Here is a 22,057-nt window from a genome sequence, read left to right as displayed (position 1 = left end):
GATAACTGAACTGTTTAACTTTGTGAGTTTCCTAAGAGGGCATGTGGGCTGGACACAGGAGAAAAGGTATTTACTTCACTGGAAACAGTTTGGTCTCGCTGTTCCAGTGTGATGAGCAGCAGATATTCAGAATATGAGTAGTAGAAATCTTGAGTTATTTCACCTTGTAATAGTTCCACATGGAACTTTCTCCCGAGCTTGAGACCTCTGTAGCCCAAGGCCTATGGAAATCCCATCTTGGATATCCAAGGGCACCTGTGGGTTAAATCAGACACCACCTCTTTCCTGCTTATGATTTTTCAGCGTAATCCCATCACCTGGAGAATAAGATCCTATACTTATTATATAATACCCCTTACAATCTGGCCTAAATTCAATTACTAATAGCTCTCTCACACATTACATTTTCATCTCCATGTTTGGCTCTTTACACAAAACTCTCGGTCCACCTTTGTTTCCTAACAACAGCCTATTTATAGAGGACTTTGCTTACACATCCGCTATAGGAAGAAAACCTTCACTAAATCCCACCACTGTCCTAAACGTCCTTAAGTCTGTATTCTCATAGTATCCTATGGGTTTCTCAATTTTTTAGTCATGTCTTGTTTTATATTTAAATGATCCACCTGTCCATCTCTCACACTAACAGTCTAAGCTGGGACAGACTGGATTGGATCTTACTTACCTCTGTATCCCTAGTGCTTAGATCAATACCAGCAAATATTTCCTTTTTTTTTTTTTTCTTTTAATCCATATGAACAGACTCCACTTTCTTCTGGTTGGTTATGTTCTGAGATCCTGTCACAGAATTTGGTCTTTTATCTCAAAAGTTGAAGGTTCCCATAGAGCCAGCTGCACAGTTCCCAGAACACTAAAAACACCACAGCCAATTACCAGGAGTGGGCTGCCCTGAGTTGGTCTCCCAAAAGACAAAGTCCAGGGTTTAGAGAAGGAGCAGGAAAAGAACAATGGAAGCTGACCAACCCAGACTCCTATTTCTATTATTTCTTTTCACATGGCGACTGTCCCCAGAAGTTGCTGCAGAAGTTCAGGAATCATCAGGTAAAAGAAAAAGCACTTGGGTGACCATACGGTGAAAATGTTATTAGGGGAAGGGAAGGGAACATGGGAGTGCTCTGGGTCCTTTTGCTCCAAACAAAGAACATTTCCAGGAAATGGAAAATGGATAAAGACCTGTGTTGCCCAGTGGAGAAAAAAGAAATCTAGGGTTGTCCTTCAGAGAGAAATCATAAGGTGGGGGCACCCTCCATATGTTAGTAAAACAATAAGGCTTTGGGATAATGGCAGTGCCCCTAGAGACCGTCATCTCTTTGGCCTTGGTATAGAGAGGAAAAGTAGAGATGTCCTCAGCATTTAAAACTCCTCCTCTCCCACACCTTCTGCTTCTCTCTCTCTTCCCTCTCTAGATGGTTCGGCTGCTTCTCAGAAACCCGTGTCGCTCACAGATGTCCCAGCAACCATGGAATTCATTGCTGCTGCTGAGGTGGCCATCATTGGTTTTTTCCAGGTTTGTCCCTGTTTCTGTTCCCATAAAGAACCAGGAGCTTCCTGGCCCAGAACAGCCATAACAGTCACCTGCTGGCCAGATGATCCTGCACTAGAAGTCAAGGGGTACAGAATCTGTACCCCTCAATCGAGACCTCTCAATTTCAAGACATTCCCCGCCTGTGAATTATGTCTTTCTCATACTTGCTTCAGGAGTTCTGAGGCTCCTCATTATCGGAGTGCTCTGAATCTTAAATCTGTATTGGGACTGCTGAGGCAGGAATCAGAGTAAATCCAGCTTCTATCATCAGGCCACACAGTAGCCAATGGTTAATCTCTGTCTAAAGCCTTACCAAATAGGGAGTCCCTCATCCTTCTATCTCTCCATTTGTTCTGAAATGCTGAGAAAGGATGACCTTTTGAATATTGAAGGCATTAGCCGCCATCTTCCAGATGGGCTGCCTGGCTAATGAAAGCAGCCATACATGAAAGGGCACCACTCCGGCATTTTTATCTTTCTTTGAAGGTAACATCTGGTTATTCTCATTGATCAAGCCCTTGCTCTTATTGCAGACCTTCTTATCCATTTCTATTAATTAGGTACAATGCACCATCACCCTAGCGATTTTGGATACACAGCCGGAAATGGCTGCAATGACATGCAGGTGGGGAGGAAGGCGGGGAGCCCATTTCTTAGCAATGAGAAATCAGAGCTGGAGACCGCAACAGCCACCCTCAGGAAGGCAATGAAAGTGGGAATGGAGGAATTTGCAATAACTTAAGCAGCCACCAGATGCCGTTGGTCATTTGATCCATGAGTAATTCCACACTAAGGAGAATTAAAAGGTGGGGGGGAGCCTAGATTAGCACTAGTTCATAGCCTCGAATGAACTCCATACACCATCTCCAAGGAGCAAGATACCAACTCCCTCTGCTTGACCCCAGAGGCAAGGCTAGTCAGTGTCTTTTCTTTTTTGCACTTCCCCTCCTTGAGGCCAGAAAGATGTCAGAAAAGGATATGCTCCCTCCTGTTCATTGCCTGGAGTTGCTCTGGGCAAAGGTCCTCTGACAGCAGGGAAAATGATGCCAGCTTGTCATGGAAGGGCTGGAATCCTTACTCAGATGTGGCTTCCCTGCTCCTTCCTGCAGGGCTTTCTAGAGTCGGAACAACACAGGAATAGTATCTTCACGGGCACTATCTCAGGCTTAATGCAGGGAAAGATGACTATTCTTCCACATCCCACACAAATCTTTGTTAATAAAACCTCTAGGCTTCCGTTTTAATTTCCTTTATGCTTTTTTTTTCTTCCTTTTTGGCCCTTTGACAGCACCTATTTCTTATTTTTGCGTTTCTTCTTTCCTCCACAAATTGTTCCCAAAACTTTTGCCTACTCGGGTGGTCAATGACAATGTAGGCAAACTTTGCAGGCCTATATAATTTGTGGGCTCCTCTGTGTTAATAAATTACAAGCTTTATGATAAGGCCAGACAGGAGTTTCAGGCTGAGCTACAGTTTTGTAGCTACCTATTAGCCCACTCAGCCTGGAAAATTCAACAATCCCACTGTGAATTGAGCCTGCAGTCTTGGAGGTAAGTGCTGTTTCACCTGATTCGAAATCAAGTCTATGATTTTTTTTTTTTTTAATGAGTAAGCACATTTATTCTCTCTTTCTCTCCTCTCCAACATAATCTTGTGGGTTTTTTTTTTTTTTCTTCTTGTTCTTAGGATTTAGAAATACCAGCAGTGTCCCTATTCTATAGTATGGTGCAAAACTTCCAAGACGTGTCCTTTGGAATCAGCACCGATTCTGAAGTTCTGGCCCACTACAACATCACCGGGAACACCATTTCCCTCTTTCGCATGGTAAGTTGTGTGGGCTGCTGGAGCTTTCTTTCTGTTTTTCCTTAGGTTATGGATTTATGAACTTGTGAGCCTAGAAAGGGCTCTTCGCCTTTAATACTAATGAGGGTGCCAGGGACCAAGGAATCAGGGACAACAATGACAAAGATGGCGGCTCCACTGAAGTTTCCCAAACAGGTGCTGTCATGAGGTGGAAGGAGGACTAGGCTGATTGTCAAGAGGTAGGATTGCAACATGGTTTTGTCACTGACCAGACAAGTGACTTGCACAAGTCACTTGACATTTTTTAGCTTCAATTCCTTCATCTGTAAAATAAACAAGTTTGACCGTGTCATCTCTAAGGTCATCTTGAGCTCCAAAATTTTATTTTTTTATATCCTTGGGTGTTCACATACATTTACCAAACATGTATTAAACAACCACTGTGCCCTCTGCAAGATACTGAAAATAAAACATGTTAAATATGTTCTCTGTTCTCATAGGTCTTAAAATATAGTTGAGAATGTAAACATAGTTTACAAGTATCTACAATGCAAGTCATTAAAAGGATAAATGAAATGTAGGGATTTTGGCAAAAAAAAAAAAAATGATGAAGGAGACAACTGAACTGGGATTTAAAGGAAAGATAAAATTTGGACAAAATAAAGGAGAATTTGTGTCCAAGGTAGGAATAACATCAAACTTAGTAAACAGTGATCAAGCCAGTTTGACTGGATCTCAGGGTAAGTGTTTAGAGAAAATAAATATAAGAAGTTTGATTGAAACCATATTATGGAGAAATGTGAATACCAGGTTAGTGGATTTACATTTAATTTGGTTGGCACTGCAAAGCCCTTAAAGCCTTTGGATCCAGGAGTAACATGAGCAGGAATGTGTTTTAGCAAGATGATTTTGGCAGTGATGGCTAGGATGATGGATTGTTAAACAAAAATACAGGAGTCGAGAGGACTTTTGTTAGGCTGACAAAATCAACCCACCTTGGACACGAATTCTCCTCTATTTTGTCCAAATTTTATCTATCCTTTATCCATTTCATTTATCCTTTTAACGACTTGCATTGTAGATACTTGTAAACTATGTTTACATTCTCAACTATATTTTAAGACCTATGAGAACAGAGAACATATTTAACATGTTTTATTTTCAATTGTAAGAACATATTTAGAGATAAGCTGAAATCACAATAAGTGGAAAAACAGTAAGACTGTAATGAGTTGACATGACTGGATGCTTTGAACTGTTAGAGCAGGGGCGTCTGGGTGGCTCAGTGGGTTGAGCCTCTGCCTTCGGTTCAGGTGGTGATCTGAGAGTCCTGGGATCGAGCCCCACATCGGGCTCTCTGCTTAGTGGGGATCCTGCTTCCTCCTCTCTCTCTGCCTGCCTCTCTGCGATCCCTCTCTTTCAAATAAATAATCAAATAATCTTAAAAAAAAAAAAGAAAGAAATTTTAGAGCAATATGAAGCCAGCAAATGCTATATTCTATATATATAATGCTAAATGCTATATATATCATCCTCCAGAAATAGTGCGGGCCAACTATATAAATGGGATCAGAAAGAATTTAAGTCAGTGAAACAATAATAAGTTGTGTATGACAACCTGTTTGGTGTGTATGACAGCTTGTCTTTTGTGAGTGTGACTACAGGTAGACCCTCTACCCTGACAGCACCCTCATTGTTGCCTCAATGGAGATGTAATCCTGGGTTGAATAAACCATGAGCCTGTTCTAAAATGGAATCTCAGATATTATTTGAATGTTTACCCTGCTTTGGGTTTCCTCAATCACCTCTATTTTAAGAAATATAATTAGCCTAACTCTGACCCAGTGGGATAGTAATGGAAACACAGTGAAGGCATTCTTTCATTCCTTGGACAGTTATGTGCTGGATTCCTATTATAAGAAATGCACCTTGCCAAACAAAGAGAATCAAAAGGAACTAGTGCATAAAAATAAGCTAATAAATGTAAGAAGTGAGATCTATCAAATTATTAAGTATTTTTTCTCAAGTATATATATTACCAAATATATGGTGAGCTAAGCAGTTTGTAAAAACAAACCCAGGAACATGAGGGTATTTGTCTCACAAATGACTTCTCAGTGCTATTCAAGACATTTAATACTATAACTGTGGTGTAAACTAAGATGACTTTAATACATTTTATGAAAAATTGGGTTCTTAATTAGAGAAATACATAGGAATTCAGAGGAATATTGCTGAAGTACCAATGAACAGGAAAAGCTAAATCTGTTGTAATGATACAGTGTCTAAAACATAAAATAGTCCACTTCAAATACTCTTGGGAAGATTCAAAATTATATTTTAAGGTGGCAACCGCTCTGGTTTACTTTTTCTGTTTTTCTTCTGGTGCCTCTTTTCTTGGGGAGAGAAAGAATATGATATCTCAAGTAAAATTCTTTCCAAAAACTGGAAAAATATGTAAAAAAATTTTTCCCCAGCTCTTAGTTTCAGGGTCGGATTTTCTGTCCAGTGCATTATGCAAATAATTCCCTTTACAGAAGGGAGATTTCCTGTTCAAATGTTGTTTCCAGGAACCCTACACATGAATGTTCCAGAGTTTATTAGTTTAAGACATGGTGAACTGATCTGCCATGTTTCGTTAAAAGAAGCACTACAAACTGGAGAGACTTCAGAAGACTGGTTTTAATTAAAACTCTTTGCTACTTAGAGAATGTTATCACCCCTTAATATCCTTGGCCTCCAATATACTGCATTCCTGAAGTCCTGAAACACCTGGAGTAGCAGGCACTTCCTGTTCTCCCTGTTCTGGGAAATGGTGAGGGACTGCCTGGAAAAGAGCAGAGAGGGAGGGGCTCCTGGCCACAGCACAACTCGGTTAGCTGAGACGCGGCCACTAGGCCTGCAAGTTCCTAGACAAATAATCAGGAAGTATTTAGACACATGAAATATTAAAAAGGCCCCGGTTGGGATTATAATAATGATGATTTTGATGTTTGCAATTAGCAAAGCCTTAAGTGTGAAGGATACATGCCAGCTGGCAAAGCAGCAGCAAAGAGACTGCTCATTCTCTTTCTCTCCTGTTACTGACTTGAAGAGGAGGATGGGAGGGGAGGGGTTGGGCAAAGACGCCACTAGGAAGACTTTTCTCTTGTTTTGCTATTTCTGCCCCAAGCCTTCTGCTCAGAACTTTGTGAATATTAAAACAATTACATATACAAAGGGAGTTCACATTTTTTTAAATATTTTATTTATTTATTTGACAGAGAGAGAGAGAGAGAGATCACAAGTGGGCAAGCAGAGAGAGAGGGGGAAGCGGGCTCCCTGCTGAGCAGAGAGCCCAATGCAGGGCCCGATCCCAGGACCCTGAGATGATGACCTGAGCCCAAGGCAGAGGCTTAACCCACTGAGCCACCCAGGCACCCCAGGGGTTCACATTTTAAAATATTCCATTGTTTTGATGATTTTTTTCAAAATTCTTTTGAAGTACGTTTTTTTGCACCTCAACATTTATTTGTTTTATAACTTTGAGTTGAAAAGAACAGTCATAAAGTAATTACTCTTTTTAAAATATTTTATTTATTTATTTGAGAGAGAGTGTGAGAGAGAGAGAGTACGATCAGGGTAAGGGGCAGAGGAAGAGGGAGAAGCAGACTCCCCGCTGAGGAGGGACCCTGATGGGGGACTCCATCTCCAAACTCTGGGACAATAACCTGACCCAAAGGCAGAGGCTTAACTGACAGGTGCCCCAAAATAAAGTGATTAAATTGCTATTTGAGTGGGGGTGCCTGGGTGGCTCAGTTGGTTAAAAGACTGCCTTCGGCTCCAGTCATGATCCAAGAGTCCCGGGATCAAGTCCTGCATAGGATTCCCAGCTTCTTGGGGAGTCTGCTTCTCCCTTTGACCTTCTCCCCTCTCAAATAATTTATTCACAAATGTATTTTAAGAGAATAACTGGGTATATCAAGAATTAATAGTGTTAACCATAGAGTGCATTGGGCTTCTTAAAGGTGCATATTGCTTGAACAAAAGAAGAGAAAAATAGGCAATGGGAATCATCTTGGGAATGATGATAATGAACAATATCAGATTCCTACAGTTTAGTGACTTCAATTTATCTATGCCTGAATTCCCTCCTACATAAAATATAATAAGACTTACCTCTGACTTTGTTGGGTAGATTGGGAGAAAGTATCTTGGGGCCAAAAGGATGGTTCTAAGGGAAGATCAGACTGGGTAGGACCTATACTAGATAGCAGATCTAAGGGAAAGCAGTTGAGATGTCCAAGTGTTGGTGGCCCAGTGATCTCAAACTATTTTAGGCAACAGAACAATTCAGGAGCTAACATTTGTAGGCATAGTTGCTATGGGTGATAGAAGCATTATCTTGTGCCTTTATGGGCCTGAGTAGATTGGAGGAGGGAAATGGAAAACTCTAGAACAATGATGGACAATATGAAGTCTTATGTTTTAATATATTTGAATATGGTGGAAAGGTAGCTCTAAAATGCAAATATGGGATAATGGACTAGGTAACTAGGTAACCCTTCCACCAAAAACAGTTTATTTTAAAAGGTGGTGGGTGGGTTTGGAGAAATAGCAGAAGAGAGAGAAATGTCTATAATAAGATCTAGAAAAGATAAAAACCCAAAAAGAAAGTCCTGCATTAGAACTGTTTTTTGTCTGGGGGATTTTTCCTGCCAATTCTTGAAGCAATCAAGAGACTAAGAAGTTTATTCGTTTTTTGAGATCTTCAAAGAGCCAGAAAAGTAAGAGGTGAAATCCAGAGCCCAGAAATAGAAGTAGGAGGTAGATTTAGTAAAACACCCTTTGCCTCACTTTGGACCATAGAGGGCAGTACCCTAAGGACAAGGATGTACCATAAGTAAATCAGCCCTCACAAGGTCTGCAATGGATTTAAATCATCTCAGTCCCTGAAATTAGATTACGATGACCATATACGAATATTATATATTATAAATACCCATACATTATAAATACATTATAAAATTATAAATACCCATACATACATGCATATATGCAGACACACATATACCTCTACACATACATAATTATACATGTATCATACATACAATCTACCCTTAGCCATGCCATAGTATAATAGCTGAAAGTCAAAGAAAAAGAGTAGGGTAAAAAGTCAAAGGGTAATACTAAACTTCACAGATAACTTCTCAGTGGAAAGAAAGGAATGCTACATATAAAGAATTAAAGAATTATATCTTGCAAAAACTGAAAGAAAGTAACTGTCAACTTAGAATTCTACCTCCAGCAAAAATAGCCTTCAAAAATAAAGCTGGAATGATGATATTTTAAGCAACCAAACTGAAAGACTATGCCACCCAACAGATCTTACTCCTACTAAAATCATTCTCTGGGCAGAGGGCAAAACATCCCCAATGGGAGCTCAAAAGTGCAGAAAGAAGTGACGAGAAACTGAAATATAAGAATGTGCATGAATGCAAATGTATACTGACTATATAACAATAATAATAACATCTTGTGAGATTTAGAATTAAAATCTAAAGTAAGTCTTCAGTCTTCAGTGTGTAAGTCTTCAGTGTGGAATCAGGGAAGTCCTCAGTGTGGAATCAGGGAATGGAGTTGGAATGAGGAAACCTGTATTAGAATGTTCTAATGTCTGCATTGTCCAAAAGGAGACAAAATTACCAGTTAAAGTTAGATTCAGATACCTAAAGAATGCATGTTGTATACTGTATGCTGGTGAACCTCAAGAGTGACTCTGGTATGTGTAACTTCTAAGCCAATGGAAGAAAAGAAGGAATAATATAAAGTGCTCAATCAATTCAAAGTAGTCCAGAAATGAAAGAAAGTGGGATTTGGAACAGGCAGAACCAATAAGAAATGCTGATGGAATTAAATGTATGAGTAATTATATAAATATAATGTAATCAAAAGGCAAAGAAGACTGGATTAAAAAATACAACTCTCTGCTTTTTACAAAAGACAGATCATTTTTAAACACAGGAACACATTTAAAATATCTAGGTTAACTTAAAATAAAGGGATAAATCCTATGATCCAGCAAGTGCACTACTAGGTATTTACACAAAAGATGCAAAATTACAGACTCAAAGGGGTACATGCACCTCAGTGTCTGTAGCAACATTATCAAGAGCCAAACTATGGAGTGAACCCAAGTGTCCATGGACTGATAAATGGATAAGGAAGAGGTGGTATATATATATATATATATCACAATGTGCTATTACTCAGTCATCAAAAAGACTGAAATCTTGCCATTTGCAATGATGTGGTTAGAGCCCAAGTGTATTATACTAAGTGAAATAAGTCAGTCAGAGAAAGACAATACCATATAATTTCACTCATATGTGGAATGTAAGAAACAAGACAGATGAACATATGGGAAGGGGAGGGAGAGAGAGAGAAAGAGAAAGGGAGAGAGAGAAACAAACAATATGAGACTTTTAATGATAGAGAACAAACTGAGGGTTGATGGAGGGACATAGGTGGGAGATGGACTAAATGGATGATAGGGATTAAGAAGAGCATTTGTGATGAGCCCTGGGGTATTAAATGTAAGTGAAGAATCACTAAATTCTACTTTTGATATCCAATATTACACTGTATATTAACTAACTAGAATTTAAATAAAAATTTTTTTTAAAAAGAAATTCCTACCTAAATTTAAAAAAAAAGTGAAAGAATAGAGCTATAACATGCAAATACTTCCAAAAGAAAGCTGATTTAACATATAAATGTCAGGCAAAGTAGTCTTTCAGGCAACAAGAGATAAAGAACGATGGTTTATAATGAAACATATTTCAGTTTGGCCAGAAGATGTAACAATTCTAAATTTGCATTCATCTAATACATGGCCTGAGAATATGTAAGCAGAAACTGACAGAATTATTTTTTTAAATGGTTAAATTCACAATGAAAATGGGAGATTTTAATACTACTCTCTTGATAGAATAAACTAACTAAACATATCAGTAATAATACAGCAAATTTGAATTACAAAATTAACCAAGTGAGCTGCTAGTGTATACAGAATAGTGTATTTGAAAGCTGCAGAATATACATAATTTTAAGGACATTTATAACATATAAAGAAGTTGACAAATGATATAAGTAAAATGTAGAAATTACTAACAAGATTAAATTAAGAAACATACTTCTAAATAGCCAATAGTTTAGAGAAGTAAGAACAGGAATTGAAAAACATTTTGGAAATCTACACATAAAATTAATGGATGCATTTATAGCCCTGTAAGGGGGAAATGTGTAGATTTTAATGTATAGTTTAGAAAAGGAAAATGATAAAAAATCAAGGCTCTAAGCATCCATTTTATAGTGAGAAAAATGAGTTCCAGGTGGATTTCCTATCCATTGTGAAAGATAAAATAGTAATGTTTCTGGGAGATAATATAAGAGAATATATTCATGACCCTGGTGCGGTCTAAGCTTTTTAAATAAAACAAAACAAAAACACACACCAGCTATAAGGGAAGTGATTGATAGCTTCAACTACATTGAAACCACCTTCTGTTTATGAGCAATAACATAAATTCCCAGTGAGGAAAGATAATGCAATATAGAAGCAACAAAGGGCCCACATATAAAATATATTTTTTAAAAAATCTTCAAACCAGCAAGAAAAAGAGACGCTCAATAGAAAAATAGGCAAGTGATTTGTATAGACACTTCATAAAAGTGTCTATACAAAAGTGTCTATACAAACGTGTATATTCATACAAGTGGTTACCCAGGGAAATACAATTAAAACCACAATAAGAGACACCTGGTGGCTAAGTCAGTTAAGTGCTTTTGGTTAGGTCATGATCCCAAGAGTCCTAAGATCGAGCCCCAAATTGGGCTTCATGCTCAGCCAGGAGTCTGCTTCTCCCTCTGTTTCTGCCCCTTCTCCCCACTCATGCTCTCTCTCTTGCTTGCTCTCTCTCTCTCTCAAATAAATAAATAAAATCTTTAAAAAACACACACACAATAAGACACCACCCCATATTGACCAAAATGAATACAATTAGAAAAGCTGATTATAGCAAATGTTGGCAAGGTTGTGGAGCCATGGGAGCTTTCAAGCAATATAGGTGCAAGCATAAATTATTATCTACTTGAGAGAACAGTTTGGCATTTTTAGTTAGTTGAAAATACGAATGCCCTCTAATCAAAAATCCCAGACCGGGGCATCTGGGTGGCTCAGTGGATTAAGCCGCTGCCTTCAGCTCGGGCCATGGTCTCAGGGTCCTGGGATCAAGACCCGCATCGGGCTCTCTGCTGGGCGGGGAGCCTGCTTCCCCCCGCCCCCTCTGCCTACTTGTGATCTCTCTCTCTCTCTGTCAAATAAATAAATAAAATCTTTAAAAAAAAAATCCCAGTCCAAGGTGTATGGTCAACAGATATTTACCATGAACTAGAGTGTTCACTGAAGCATTATTTCAATAATCAGAAACTGGAAACAGCCTAACTATCCATCAGTAGTAAATGAATAAATAAATATTGCATATTTATATAATGGGACATTATATAGTAAGGAAAATGAACAAATTTCAGATGCATGCAGACACACGGATGACTCCTAAAACAGAATGTTAAAGAAATGAGGTACACATACCAAAAACACAGTTTGTTTCCACTTACATAAACTTTAATAAAGAAAACTGAACCATAGGATCAAAAGATGCATCTTTAAGTGGCAAAGCTATAAAGGGAGGATTGAAAATGGTCCCCATAAAAGTCAAGAAATGGTCATGTTTGGCACAAAAAAAAAAAAGAGAGCAAGAGCAGATTATGGTTTAGAAGGGAAGACAGAGGGCCTCAGGTATTCTGGCAATATTCTATTTCTTTACCCAAGTGGTGGTCCCACACTGTCTGCCCTATAATGATTTTTACAACCTGATTTTTTTTATATTTTCCATTTCGTGTTTTTTTCTATATGTGTGTATTATTTCACATTAAAAGGATATATGCATACATACCTCTATGCACACATACATAAAATCTGATTATGCAAGCGGATCCTCTTGCCTTCCGGTTAGACTTTAATCTATTTACCTCAGCTTCAAGGCCAGAAGTTTACCCCAGCCTACCCCACTAAACTTGTCTCTCTCCTACGCACTTAACATCTACTGTTACAGTCATAGCAAACTAACTGCAGCTTCCAGAACATGGCAGCTCACACCTTTCTGCCTTTTGCAAATACTGTTTTTTAATTTACAATTCCCTCCCCATCCTCACTCACCTGACTTTTCAAGAGTTGCTTCTTCCTGGAAGTTTTCTTCTCTTCCTGTAGGGCCTGCAATTCCCCTGAATGACATTTCTGTTCACTTCTTTGATTCCCACAGGACAGTGTTCTTTGAAAGCAGAGAATATTTCGTATGTATCTTTATGTCTTTTGAGCCTTAGTCAGTGCCTGATGTGTGGTAGATGGTCTAGAAATATTTACCAACGAATGAATAAAAACAACAGTGACAGTTTTATCCTTTCTGTGTTACCCAGGTGGATAATGAAAAACTGGATTTAGAGAGCAAAGACATTGAAAGCATTGATGCCACCAAATTAAGCCGTTTCATTGAGATCAACAGCCTCCACTTGGTGACAGAGTACAACCCTGTGGTAAGCAATAGCACTTGTCTCCAGACCCTTAAGTTCCTGTGTCACAGAGGGTACTTGTCTCCATAGTAGAGATCCCTTCCTCCAGGAGTTTTAGTCCTCTGACCAGTAGCTGCCATTATTGTCGTTTATGTTGCTATCCTTACTACTACCCTTTATGCTTGACAGAGTTGTCCCTATTCAAAAAAGAAAGAAACGAGGTTAAAAAAAACTTTAATACCCATCAGGGGGTGCCTGGATGCCTCACTTGGTTGGATATCCGGGTCTTGGTTTCCGCTGAGATTGTGATCTCATGGGTTATGGGATTGAGACCCCCACATCTGGCTCTGAGCTCAGCATGTCTGCTGAGGATTCTCTCTCTCTGAGTCTGCTTGGGATTCTCTCTCCCTCCCGCATGTGCTTTCTCTCTCTCTCTCTCTCTCAAATAAGCAAATAAGTCTTTTGGAAGGAAGGAAGGAAGGAAAGAAAGAAGGAAGGAAGGAAGGAAGGAAGGGCGGACCCTTAAATACCCATCAGACGACTAGTAAGAAAGAGAGCCAGAATGCAAAGTCAAGATGACCGATTCAAAAACTTCTGAGTTTTGCTGCCTGGGAGGGCTCCCTAAAGGCAACTCATCCAAGCAATCCTCTAGACCACACTTTTCAACAAAATCGCAATCTCTGCTGAAGGTCCACGTTTTTCCAAAAGCATTCAAGACCAATACATTGGCAAAATACAATGAAAGTAAATTAATTGACAAAATATTAAAAAATAAGGCCCACTGATCACACATTTGGATGTCACAGCAGTGTAACATTCTATAAAAATTTTTTTTAAGATTTTATTTATTTATCAGAGAGAGAGAGGGGGAGAGAGCAAGCACAAGCAGACAGAATGGCAGGCAGAGGCAGAGGGAGAAGCTGAGCAAGGAGCCCGATGCGGGACTCGATCCCAGGACGCTGGGATCATGACCTGAGCCGAAGGCAGCTGCTTAACCAACTGAGCCACCCATTCTATAAAAACTTTTAAAACCTTCCCCTACCTTCTAGTGGACCAGTAGCTGACAGCTCCCAGCCTGGTACCTCCTGCGCATGCCTAGACCCTCCCCGCGGTTGGCTTTCTCTCTAGGTTTGTCCTCTTCCGGTGTTGCGCGCTGTGTGCAAACCGGGCGAAGGCGAGGATCCACCTGTTCTGATCATCTTCTGCTCTTCTAACGCTCTACAGCCTCTACAGGTACTTTCTGTGCCCGGTGTTTTACATTCCCTGGGGCAGATCGTAAAGTGATAGAGTATTAATTTCCACTGACTTCCTCAGTTCAGAAATGCTAACACGACTTGAGAATGCACGTCTTGAGTTTGAGGACTCCCAAAGCCATTTCACACCCACTTTCTCGTTTAATCTTCACGTTGCCATTTTGAGGTGGGAGAGAGAAAACGATTATGCCCATTTTATAGAGGAGCACATTTAAGATCCAAGTGACGTGTCTGGGATCCCGTAGTAAGCAGGAAAGGCACCGTGGAAGGCAGGAAGTTTCGCTGATGCATTAGTTTCTATTGTCTATTTCCATTTTCCAGGAGAAGAAAACAGGGTTCCGAAAAGTGGCCTAACTTCCTCAGGGCCATATGACGAGCTGTTCAAACTTCAGACACAGCCCTTTGCACTTGTCCCTGCTTTTTTTTAATGACTCGTCTGTCTGACTGAATCCTGTGGTTTTTCCTTTGCCCCACACTGCCTTCAATAGGAAACACCCCTTTTCCTGTTGACTAAATTTTTGTCCACCTCTCACACCACATTTGTCTTCATGGAGTGATGACTCCATTTCCACTTTTGCTAAGATTCCATACACACGCACCCCAGCGGTGTTGGCAGCAATAATCAGTCATTTTTCTCCTAGACTGTCATCTTTCTCATGATTATGTCTGTAGAGGTCAGAGTTCCTGGGTTTCTGGCCCCAGGGTCCTGGAGTTCTGCACACAAATGAAGGTAGGGGCGAGGACTGGTCTTCCAGAGCTCTTAGGACTGGGCTGTCTCGTCTCTTATAAAATACTGACACTGTTTTTTGTTTTTTTGTTTATTTATTTATTTATTTATTTATTTATTTATTTGACAGACAGAGATCACAAGTAGGCAGAGAGGCAGGCAGAGAGAGAGGAAGGGAAGCAGGCTCCCCGCTGAGCAGAGAGCCCGACATGGGGCTCAATCCTAGGACCCTGGGATTACCACCCAGGCCGAAGGCAGAGGCCCAACCCACTGAGCCACCCAGGTGCTCCACTGACACTGTTTTTAAAATCCACATTAATAGTGAAGGCAAATCACATCAAGAAGAAATTAGGTAAGAATTTCTTTAGAGAAGCAAGTCCAACTTTTACTGTGACTTTTTCATTTACCAAAAATGATATTTTTCTCATTTGGAGGCCTGCCCCCACTACCATAGCTATTTCTTACCTGCTGATGATGCAGAGGTTTTCACAGTGACCATGATGAGGCAGAATTCATGACCTTGTATTAAGCTGGCTCTATGCTATTTTTTTAAAGATTTATTTATAAATTTGGTTGGGGGGGTGGGGCAGGGGCAGAGAGAGAGAGAGAGAGAGAGAGAGAGAGAGAGAAAGAGTCTTAAGCAGACACTGCACAAGCATGGAGCCCAATGCAGGACTTGATCCCACAATCCTGAGATCACAATGTGAGTTAAAACAAAGAGTCAAAAACTCAACTGACTGAGTCCCCTAAGCACCCCCACCTCCAGCTGTATACTCTGAATGCATACACTCAATACTTGGTTTCAGGGTGAAAAACTAGACTGTGTCTATTAAGATTAAATTACTCACTTCTGATTAAAAATTCAATTTAATTTAATTTAAAAATTTAAAATTTAAAAAAAAATTTAAATTATTATATTAAATTAAAATTAAATGCCTTCTTCTAAGACAGCTATACCTTTAGACTCCTTAGCTTTGATTTCTTGAATTCCCAAAAATATCCTCCATCTCTGCCATGGGAGGACAGATGCATACCTTACATTTTAGTAGCAGGACTTAGTAGAACAAGAGATGGCTGTTTAACATCCGGTCTCCCAAATTTACAATCTAAGAACTGGCTTTGAACTCCAGGAGAAACTTTGGGAAAGAACTCATTGAACCCTCCTTGCCTACAGGTTGGCCAATAGAGCCAATAGAGCTGGATCACTACAGAGCAACGTGTAGCTTCCAGAAGCCTACCTAGCTGCTGCCTTTCCCATCATCCTGGAACTCTGCCTTGACAGTTCATTAATCTTCTGCCCTCTCCCTCTTCCCATACACATGCCAGTTTTACAGCAGCACTTTCTGCATTTAGGAGGGAGAAGTGGGGAGGGATGGGATTTGTTTAAAACGGAGACACATGAAACAAGCCAATGCCATTGTTTCACGCTCTCTCCTCATCACCAACAACTTCACAGGAAATCACCCTCTTTCATCAGCAAATAAAGGGCCGATGCTTCTGGTCTCCTGAAGGGCTTATCTTTTTGCAAGGTTTGAGGTAGACAGCTTCCGGTGGAGTGGGTTTAGATGGGGTATTGCAATGAGCTATATGCATTAGGCATATCCTGATGGTCGAGAGCCTGGACTCTGGAGCCAGACTGCCTGGTGTGACTCCCAGTCTGCCATTTACGTGACTGGGAGAGTTTGTGCCTCAGTTTCCTCACTGATAAACCTGAAAATTTGAGGATTCCATTAGTTATATATAAAGACCCAGAAACAGTGCCCAGCACTTGAAAAGCATTCAAAGGTGTATGTGACTGCTCTTGGAACAGGAAGAGGGACTGATAAAAGTAACCGAAGTGTGACATGGTGTATTCATTGTCCATTGATGTATAACAGATTGCTTCCAGTGTTTCAGCTTAGAACAGTAAAAGTTGATTCTCTCCCACAGTTTCCGTTGGTTAGCAATTTGGGAGTGGCTAGGTTAGGGGCTTCTGATCTTGAGGCTCCTGCCATCCTGGATCAGAGAGGCAGTCATCTGCAGGTTTGACAGGAGCTAGGCGATCCACTTCCGGAGGCTGGTAAGTTAGAGCTGGCTGTCAGTGGGAGGTCTTAGCATTGTGCTGTCTGGGGCTCTTCGCAAGACTGCTTGATGTCTCACACTGGGACTGGCTCTCCCCAGAGTGCATTACAGAAGAGAGAATAAGCAGAATAAGGCGGAAGCTCCTACATCACCTGTGACTTAACCTTGGAAGTCACGCGCCATCATGTCTGCAATATCCCTGTCATTATTCTGCTCAGCCTTATCCAGCGTGAGCAGTAGGGAGCTACACAGTGGCATGAGAGCCAGAGGCTGAGACCTTCTGATGGCCAAGTTGGAGGCCAGTTACCATTTGTGTTATGGGTGGACAGCTCTCATTCATATTTCTGCCTACTTATTTACTGGGTTGCTACTAATGTGTGTTTTTTTTTTCTCTTTGTCTCTTTCATTCTACTATAATACACTTCAATTTGCCAGACAGCAGTTGGTCTATTTAATAGCATGATCCAGATTCATCTTCTACTGATGATGAACAAGGCCTCCCCAGAGTATGAAGAAAGTCTGCACAGATACCAGAAAGCAGCCAAGCTCTTCCAGGGAAAGGTAAGAAAGATGGGAGATACCCTTCTAAGTACTCAGTACCAGGACAGAGGACACTGAAAAGGGGAAGATGGGTCCAGGGAAATTAGGTAAATGAGGAAAGTGAGTATGCTTAAGAGATAACAAAGTAAGAATGTGGACATAATGAATCACACTACTCTGATTTGAAATTAAGGGCCGGGGGGTGGGAGGTGGGGGTACCAGGTGGTGGGTATTATAGAGGGCACGGATTGCTTGGAGCACTGGGTGTGGTGAAAAAATAATGATACTGTTATGCTGAAAATAAATAAATGAAAAAAAAAATAAAATAATAAAATAAAATTAAGGGTCTATTTTATACTGTTAAAGACCTATATAACCATATTTTCCCTTGGTGGGAAGTCTACATTTTTTTCCTGCATTGAGAAGTGGAGTGAAAAATAGAGATCCATGGAGGCTGAAAATAAAAACCCCCTATTGGCCACAATGTATTTATTCTTTGCCATAACCTCTTAAAGTTTTAGACTCATGACTTATTTCTCATGTAAAGCACCTATCACGTACCCGGTGTTTACTAGATATGCAATAAGTATTTAGTTCTGCTCCTTCTCTACCTTGTGCAGCTCTATTTGGTATCACTGAAATAATAAACCTTCGACGCCTCAAAGCCACTTCATTAAACTGGAACTTTTCAATGTTAACAAGTGTCTGGTAGTAACATAAGCTGGTTTTCAGGTGACTGTTTCTCAAACACGGGAAGTTTTCAGTGTTTCTGAATGTAAATGATCTTCTAACAACATTCTAAAGGTTTCTATTTGGAGTAGAAGGTTTGAATTAATTATGTTAAATAGTTGACATTTATCAGGAATTTACCAAATGCTGAAAACCGTGCTGGACATATTAAATGGATCCTCTCCTTTAATCTCCCCCAACAAAAGCCTGTTTTGCCAGTGAGAATACTGAGTCTCAGAGCGGCTGAGTAACATGCCAAAGTCACACAGCTAGAGAGTACCAGAAGCGAAATTTAAAATGCATTATCTGCTTCCAACCATTAGGTTATACTTGCATATTTAGCTAATCACTAAAGCTGTTTCCAATTCTGTGTTCTTAAAATTAAATAAACCTGATCAAAGGGATAAAACACCAAAGCAGAGAAACTCATTAAAGAAGAAGAAACTCATTAAATTATAGGGCACAGACCACAAGTTCAATCAGTGTAAACAGCAACAATTATGAGGTGTCTCTTTCTCCTCTGGACCTCAGATTTTTTTTTCCCCTTTCAAACCTCGCCAACTGCAGATTCTTTTTATTCTGGTGGACAGTGGTGTGAAGGCCAATGGGAAGGTGATCTCATTTTTCAAACTAAATGAGTCTCAACTGCCCGCTTTGGCAATTTACCGGACTCTGGATGAGGCGTGGGATACACTGGCCATTACAGAACTTTCTGTGGAGCGTGTGCAAAACTTTTGTGATGGATTCCTCAAAGGGAAACGTCTGGTAAGTGGAGAATTCAGGTACAGCAAGCTGAGTTTTCCTCTCTGTGTCCTCTTATTTCCTGTTAAGTAAAAAGTCTTTGAGCTTTACTGGTTTTGATTAAGAACAACAATACATGGGGATATACGGCAGAGAGGATCGGGATGCTTCCAGGGTAGAGTCATGAGAACAGAACTACACATGCGTCTTTGAAAACATCTCACATATTCGAAGGAGCTAAATTGGGGTTTTACCATTCTGTTGACATTATTAATGGGAAACAACCCAAATTCCTATATACTAGAATTCATGAGACAAAAATTAAGGATGGATTTAGGGCTTCTAGGAGTCATTAAATAGCTCAGTTTGCTAACCTCGGAGCTCAAAACCAAGCGTGGGTTCCAAATCTAAGTAACAGTGTCGTAATGTTTTTCAGAGAGAAAATCATGCATCAGAAGAAAAGACTCCAAAGGTGGAACTCTGATCTCTCCCTGATACTTCTGCATACTACCAAGTATTTACATGAAATTTTAAAAAAAGGCAACTCGAACCTCAGAGACAAGAAACGACAGGATCGCCAAGCCTTATATACACACATATGCACATACACACACAGCTCTTTGGGGCTTTTTTTTTTTCCCTTAAAATCTCATTTATCTCCTTATCCTTTCTTTTAAATTGTCTACACTCTCTCACTACCCATCCAGTCTTCTTCTACGCATTCACATTGTGTAGTCCCATACGCCGCAGCACACACCACTGAATGGCACCTTTAACAGACCTCCTGTGATACCTCTTTGAAGGGGAGACATTTCTGGAGAAGGTTTTTCTGATTTGTCACTTCCTATTGAATCTGCACACTGCACTGGTCTTACATGCACCATAGATTCTGTCCTTTTATGGTTAGTAATGGGTAGAAAACTCTCTTCCTAAGCACATGTCCCTTTCTAACTCAGGGCCAGGAACAAAAGGACCGTTTTAAACACCTTTCTGGAATTGTCTTTTTGCCAGAGTCAAATGATGTTTCCAAGTCTCCAAACTCAGCAGAAATAGGCTATGTAAAAAAACCCTATGCTTGTTTAGCGTTCCTAACTCCCATGTAAGTCAACAATCGCCCAGTAAATAAAATAATGTTATAGGAGAAGACTGGCATCTCTTTGCAGGCTGAACCTTTGGTAAATACCCAGCTGCCCAATTAAGCAGTAGGTATCTCCCCCTTTGGCACCCACTGTTTAGTGTCCGGCCACGAGCCACTAATGTGTTATTGTTAACTCCGTGGGTGGGATGGGAGGTGGGTAGAGACCATCCTGCGTGAGGATTGGTATAAATGTGGCGAAAGAGCTGGGAATCAACTTAGGTCAAAGGTTGGGGACTAGGTAAGGAAGGGGCCACTTGGTGCTGGGGCCAGCTGGGGCTAAGGGTGGATTATTGCAGGTGCGGTGGGCAGGGCAGCCTATGTGAAGGACAGGGAGAATCTGGCCAGCCTCTCTGGCCCCCAGGCTGTTACTGTCAACACACAGACACTACATTGTTCCCAGGAGGACCTTGGCTCTGAAGGAAAGAGCCTAAGTGCTGAAGAGCTGAAAAAAACAGTGTATACCTAAGGACTAGTCCAAGGGACGAACAGGGAGTGAAAGACTTAGTTGTTTCTTTCTGCGGGGAAAACTCCACAGCCTCTGAGCTGGGAGTGGGCAGCTGGCAGAGGCTGTAAAGCTGGAGTGTAAAGCATGGCACACCTCTCAGCAACATGAGACTGGTACACTGTGGGGAGGCCATCCAGCCCATCCTCGGGGCTGCAGGAAACCACTGGTCTCTCGCTGGAGGCTACAAAATAGTCCTAGGGTAGGCACATCCCAGAACCCTCCCTTTGATCCTGAGAACCAGTGCTCTTGACATTTACAGCCAGGAAATTCTTCCTGATACCCAGCGGAGGTCCTCTGGCCACACAGACTCGTTTCTTCTCACCTGTTGCCCATGGAAATTCGTAACAGCGGCCAATCACCGCCATCTCCAGCGACACCTCCAGTGCTTGCGGGTTGCCCTTGACCTCCTGATCCATCTTCTTTTCTCCATACCGCCAGCCCAGCTCGGCAGCCAGCTTATTTCCAAGTCACTTGATTGGCTTTCTTATTTTTCTCTCTTCCCTCTTTCTCAACTTTCCTTTTTCCTTTTTAGTTGTTGTTGTTGTTTAAAATGGAGGATTCTAAACCACTATAGGAATTTGGCAGAGGTTAAAAGACAAATTCCCAAGAGCTATATTTTGCTCCACATTGGGTTGTCAAATATTTTCTTTAAAGTATTTTCCCCAATAACTATGTCAACACTGACTATGTCTTTATAGGGCATTTTGCTGCTTGATGACATGTGATAGCAACTTGATTACATACTGCCTTTTTTTTTCTTATTTTTATCTTTATTGTATTGAATTGAATTGTTCCTTCAGTCTGTGGGTCCCCAAAACTACAGGATAGTTTTGCCTGTCTTCTTCACAGCCAATCTGTTCTTTGTAGCTCTGATGACTCATGACCAAAGAATGGAACTCTTACAGAAAGAAGAGATATCTAAAGTTTCTCATTCATTCACTAAATATCAGATTTAGGATTGTAAAGTGTTTCAATTTCTAGATCTTCTCTATCTTTGAGAAATATCTTTCCTAAGATTCTACCTTCATTTCTCCAAGGCCATGTTATTGTTGAAATACCTAGGTATATCTTAACTACTTTTCACTATGAACTCATTTTTTTTTAAGATTTTATTTATTTATTTGACAGAGATCACAAGTAGGCAGAGTGGCAGGCACAGAGAGAGAGAAAAGGAAGCAGGCTCCCTGCTAAGCAGAGAGACTAATGTGGGGCTCGATCCCAGGACCCTGGGACCATGACCTGAACTGAAGGCAGAGGCTTTAACACATTGAGCCACCCAGGCGCCCCTGGACTCATTTTTTAAAGTATGAGGAAATTAACATACTTTTCTTTAAAGTGTGAAGGAAGCCATGATGTTCTACAACAGAACTTTGTAAGAGATACTGAAGGATTTGGAAGACTTTGA

The 22,057-nt window shown here is 40.5% G+C and overlaps 1 protein-coding gene across 1 annotated transcript; it reads left to right on the top strand.

Moving 5' to 3' along the window:
* Nucleotides 1-59: 59 nt before the first annotated feature.
* On the top strand, nt 60-20,155 carry ERP27 (endoplasmic reticulum protein 27). Its single transcript, XM_044228158.1, has 7 exons — nt 60-1,062; nt 1,428-1,528; nt 3,233-3,370; nt 12,866-12,982; nt 17,435-17,560; nt 18,836-19,033; nt 19,446-20,155. Exons 1-7 carry the CDS (start codon nt 969-971, stop codon nt 19,491-19,493), a joined length of 822 nt encoding a protein of 273 aa, XP_044084093.1. The 5' UTR covers nt 60-968; the 3' UTR covers nt 19,494-20,155.
* The last annotated feature ends 1,902 nt before the right edge of the window (nt 20,156-22,057 follow it).

This window comes from Neovison vison, chromosome 12 (genome assembly GCF_020171115.1).
Source record: "Neovison vison isolate M4711 chromosome 12, ASM_NN_V1, whole genome shotgun sequence".
Lineage (NCBI taxonomy): Eukaryota > Metazoa > Chordata > Mammalia > Carnivora > Mustelidae > Neogale > Neogale vison.
This window is presented reverse-complemented; position numbering and strand designations above follow the sequence as displayed.

Excerpts from the sequence above, each read along its gene's own strand:
- ERP27 (XM_044228158.1), top strand. The coding sequence starts at position 969 with ATGGAAGCTGACCAACCCAGACTCCTATTTCTATTATTTCTTTTCACA. Across the intron at positions 1,529-3,232 it reads CCATCATTGGTTTTTTCCAG|GATTTAGAAATACCAGCAGT; the intron begins GTTTGTCCCTGT and ends TCTTGTTCTTAG. Across the intron at positions 12,983-17,434 it reads TGACAGAGTACAACCCTGTG|ACAGCAGTTGGTCTATTTAA; the intron begins GTAAGCAATAGC and ends TCAATTTGCCAG.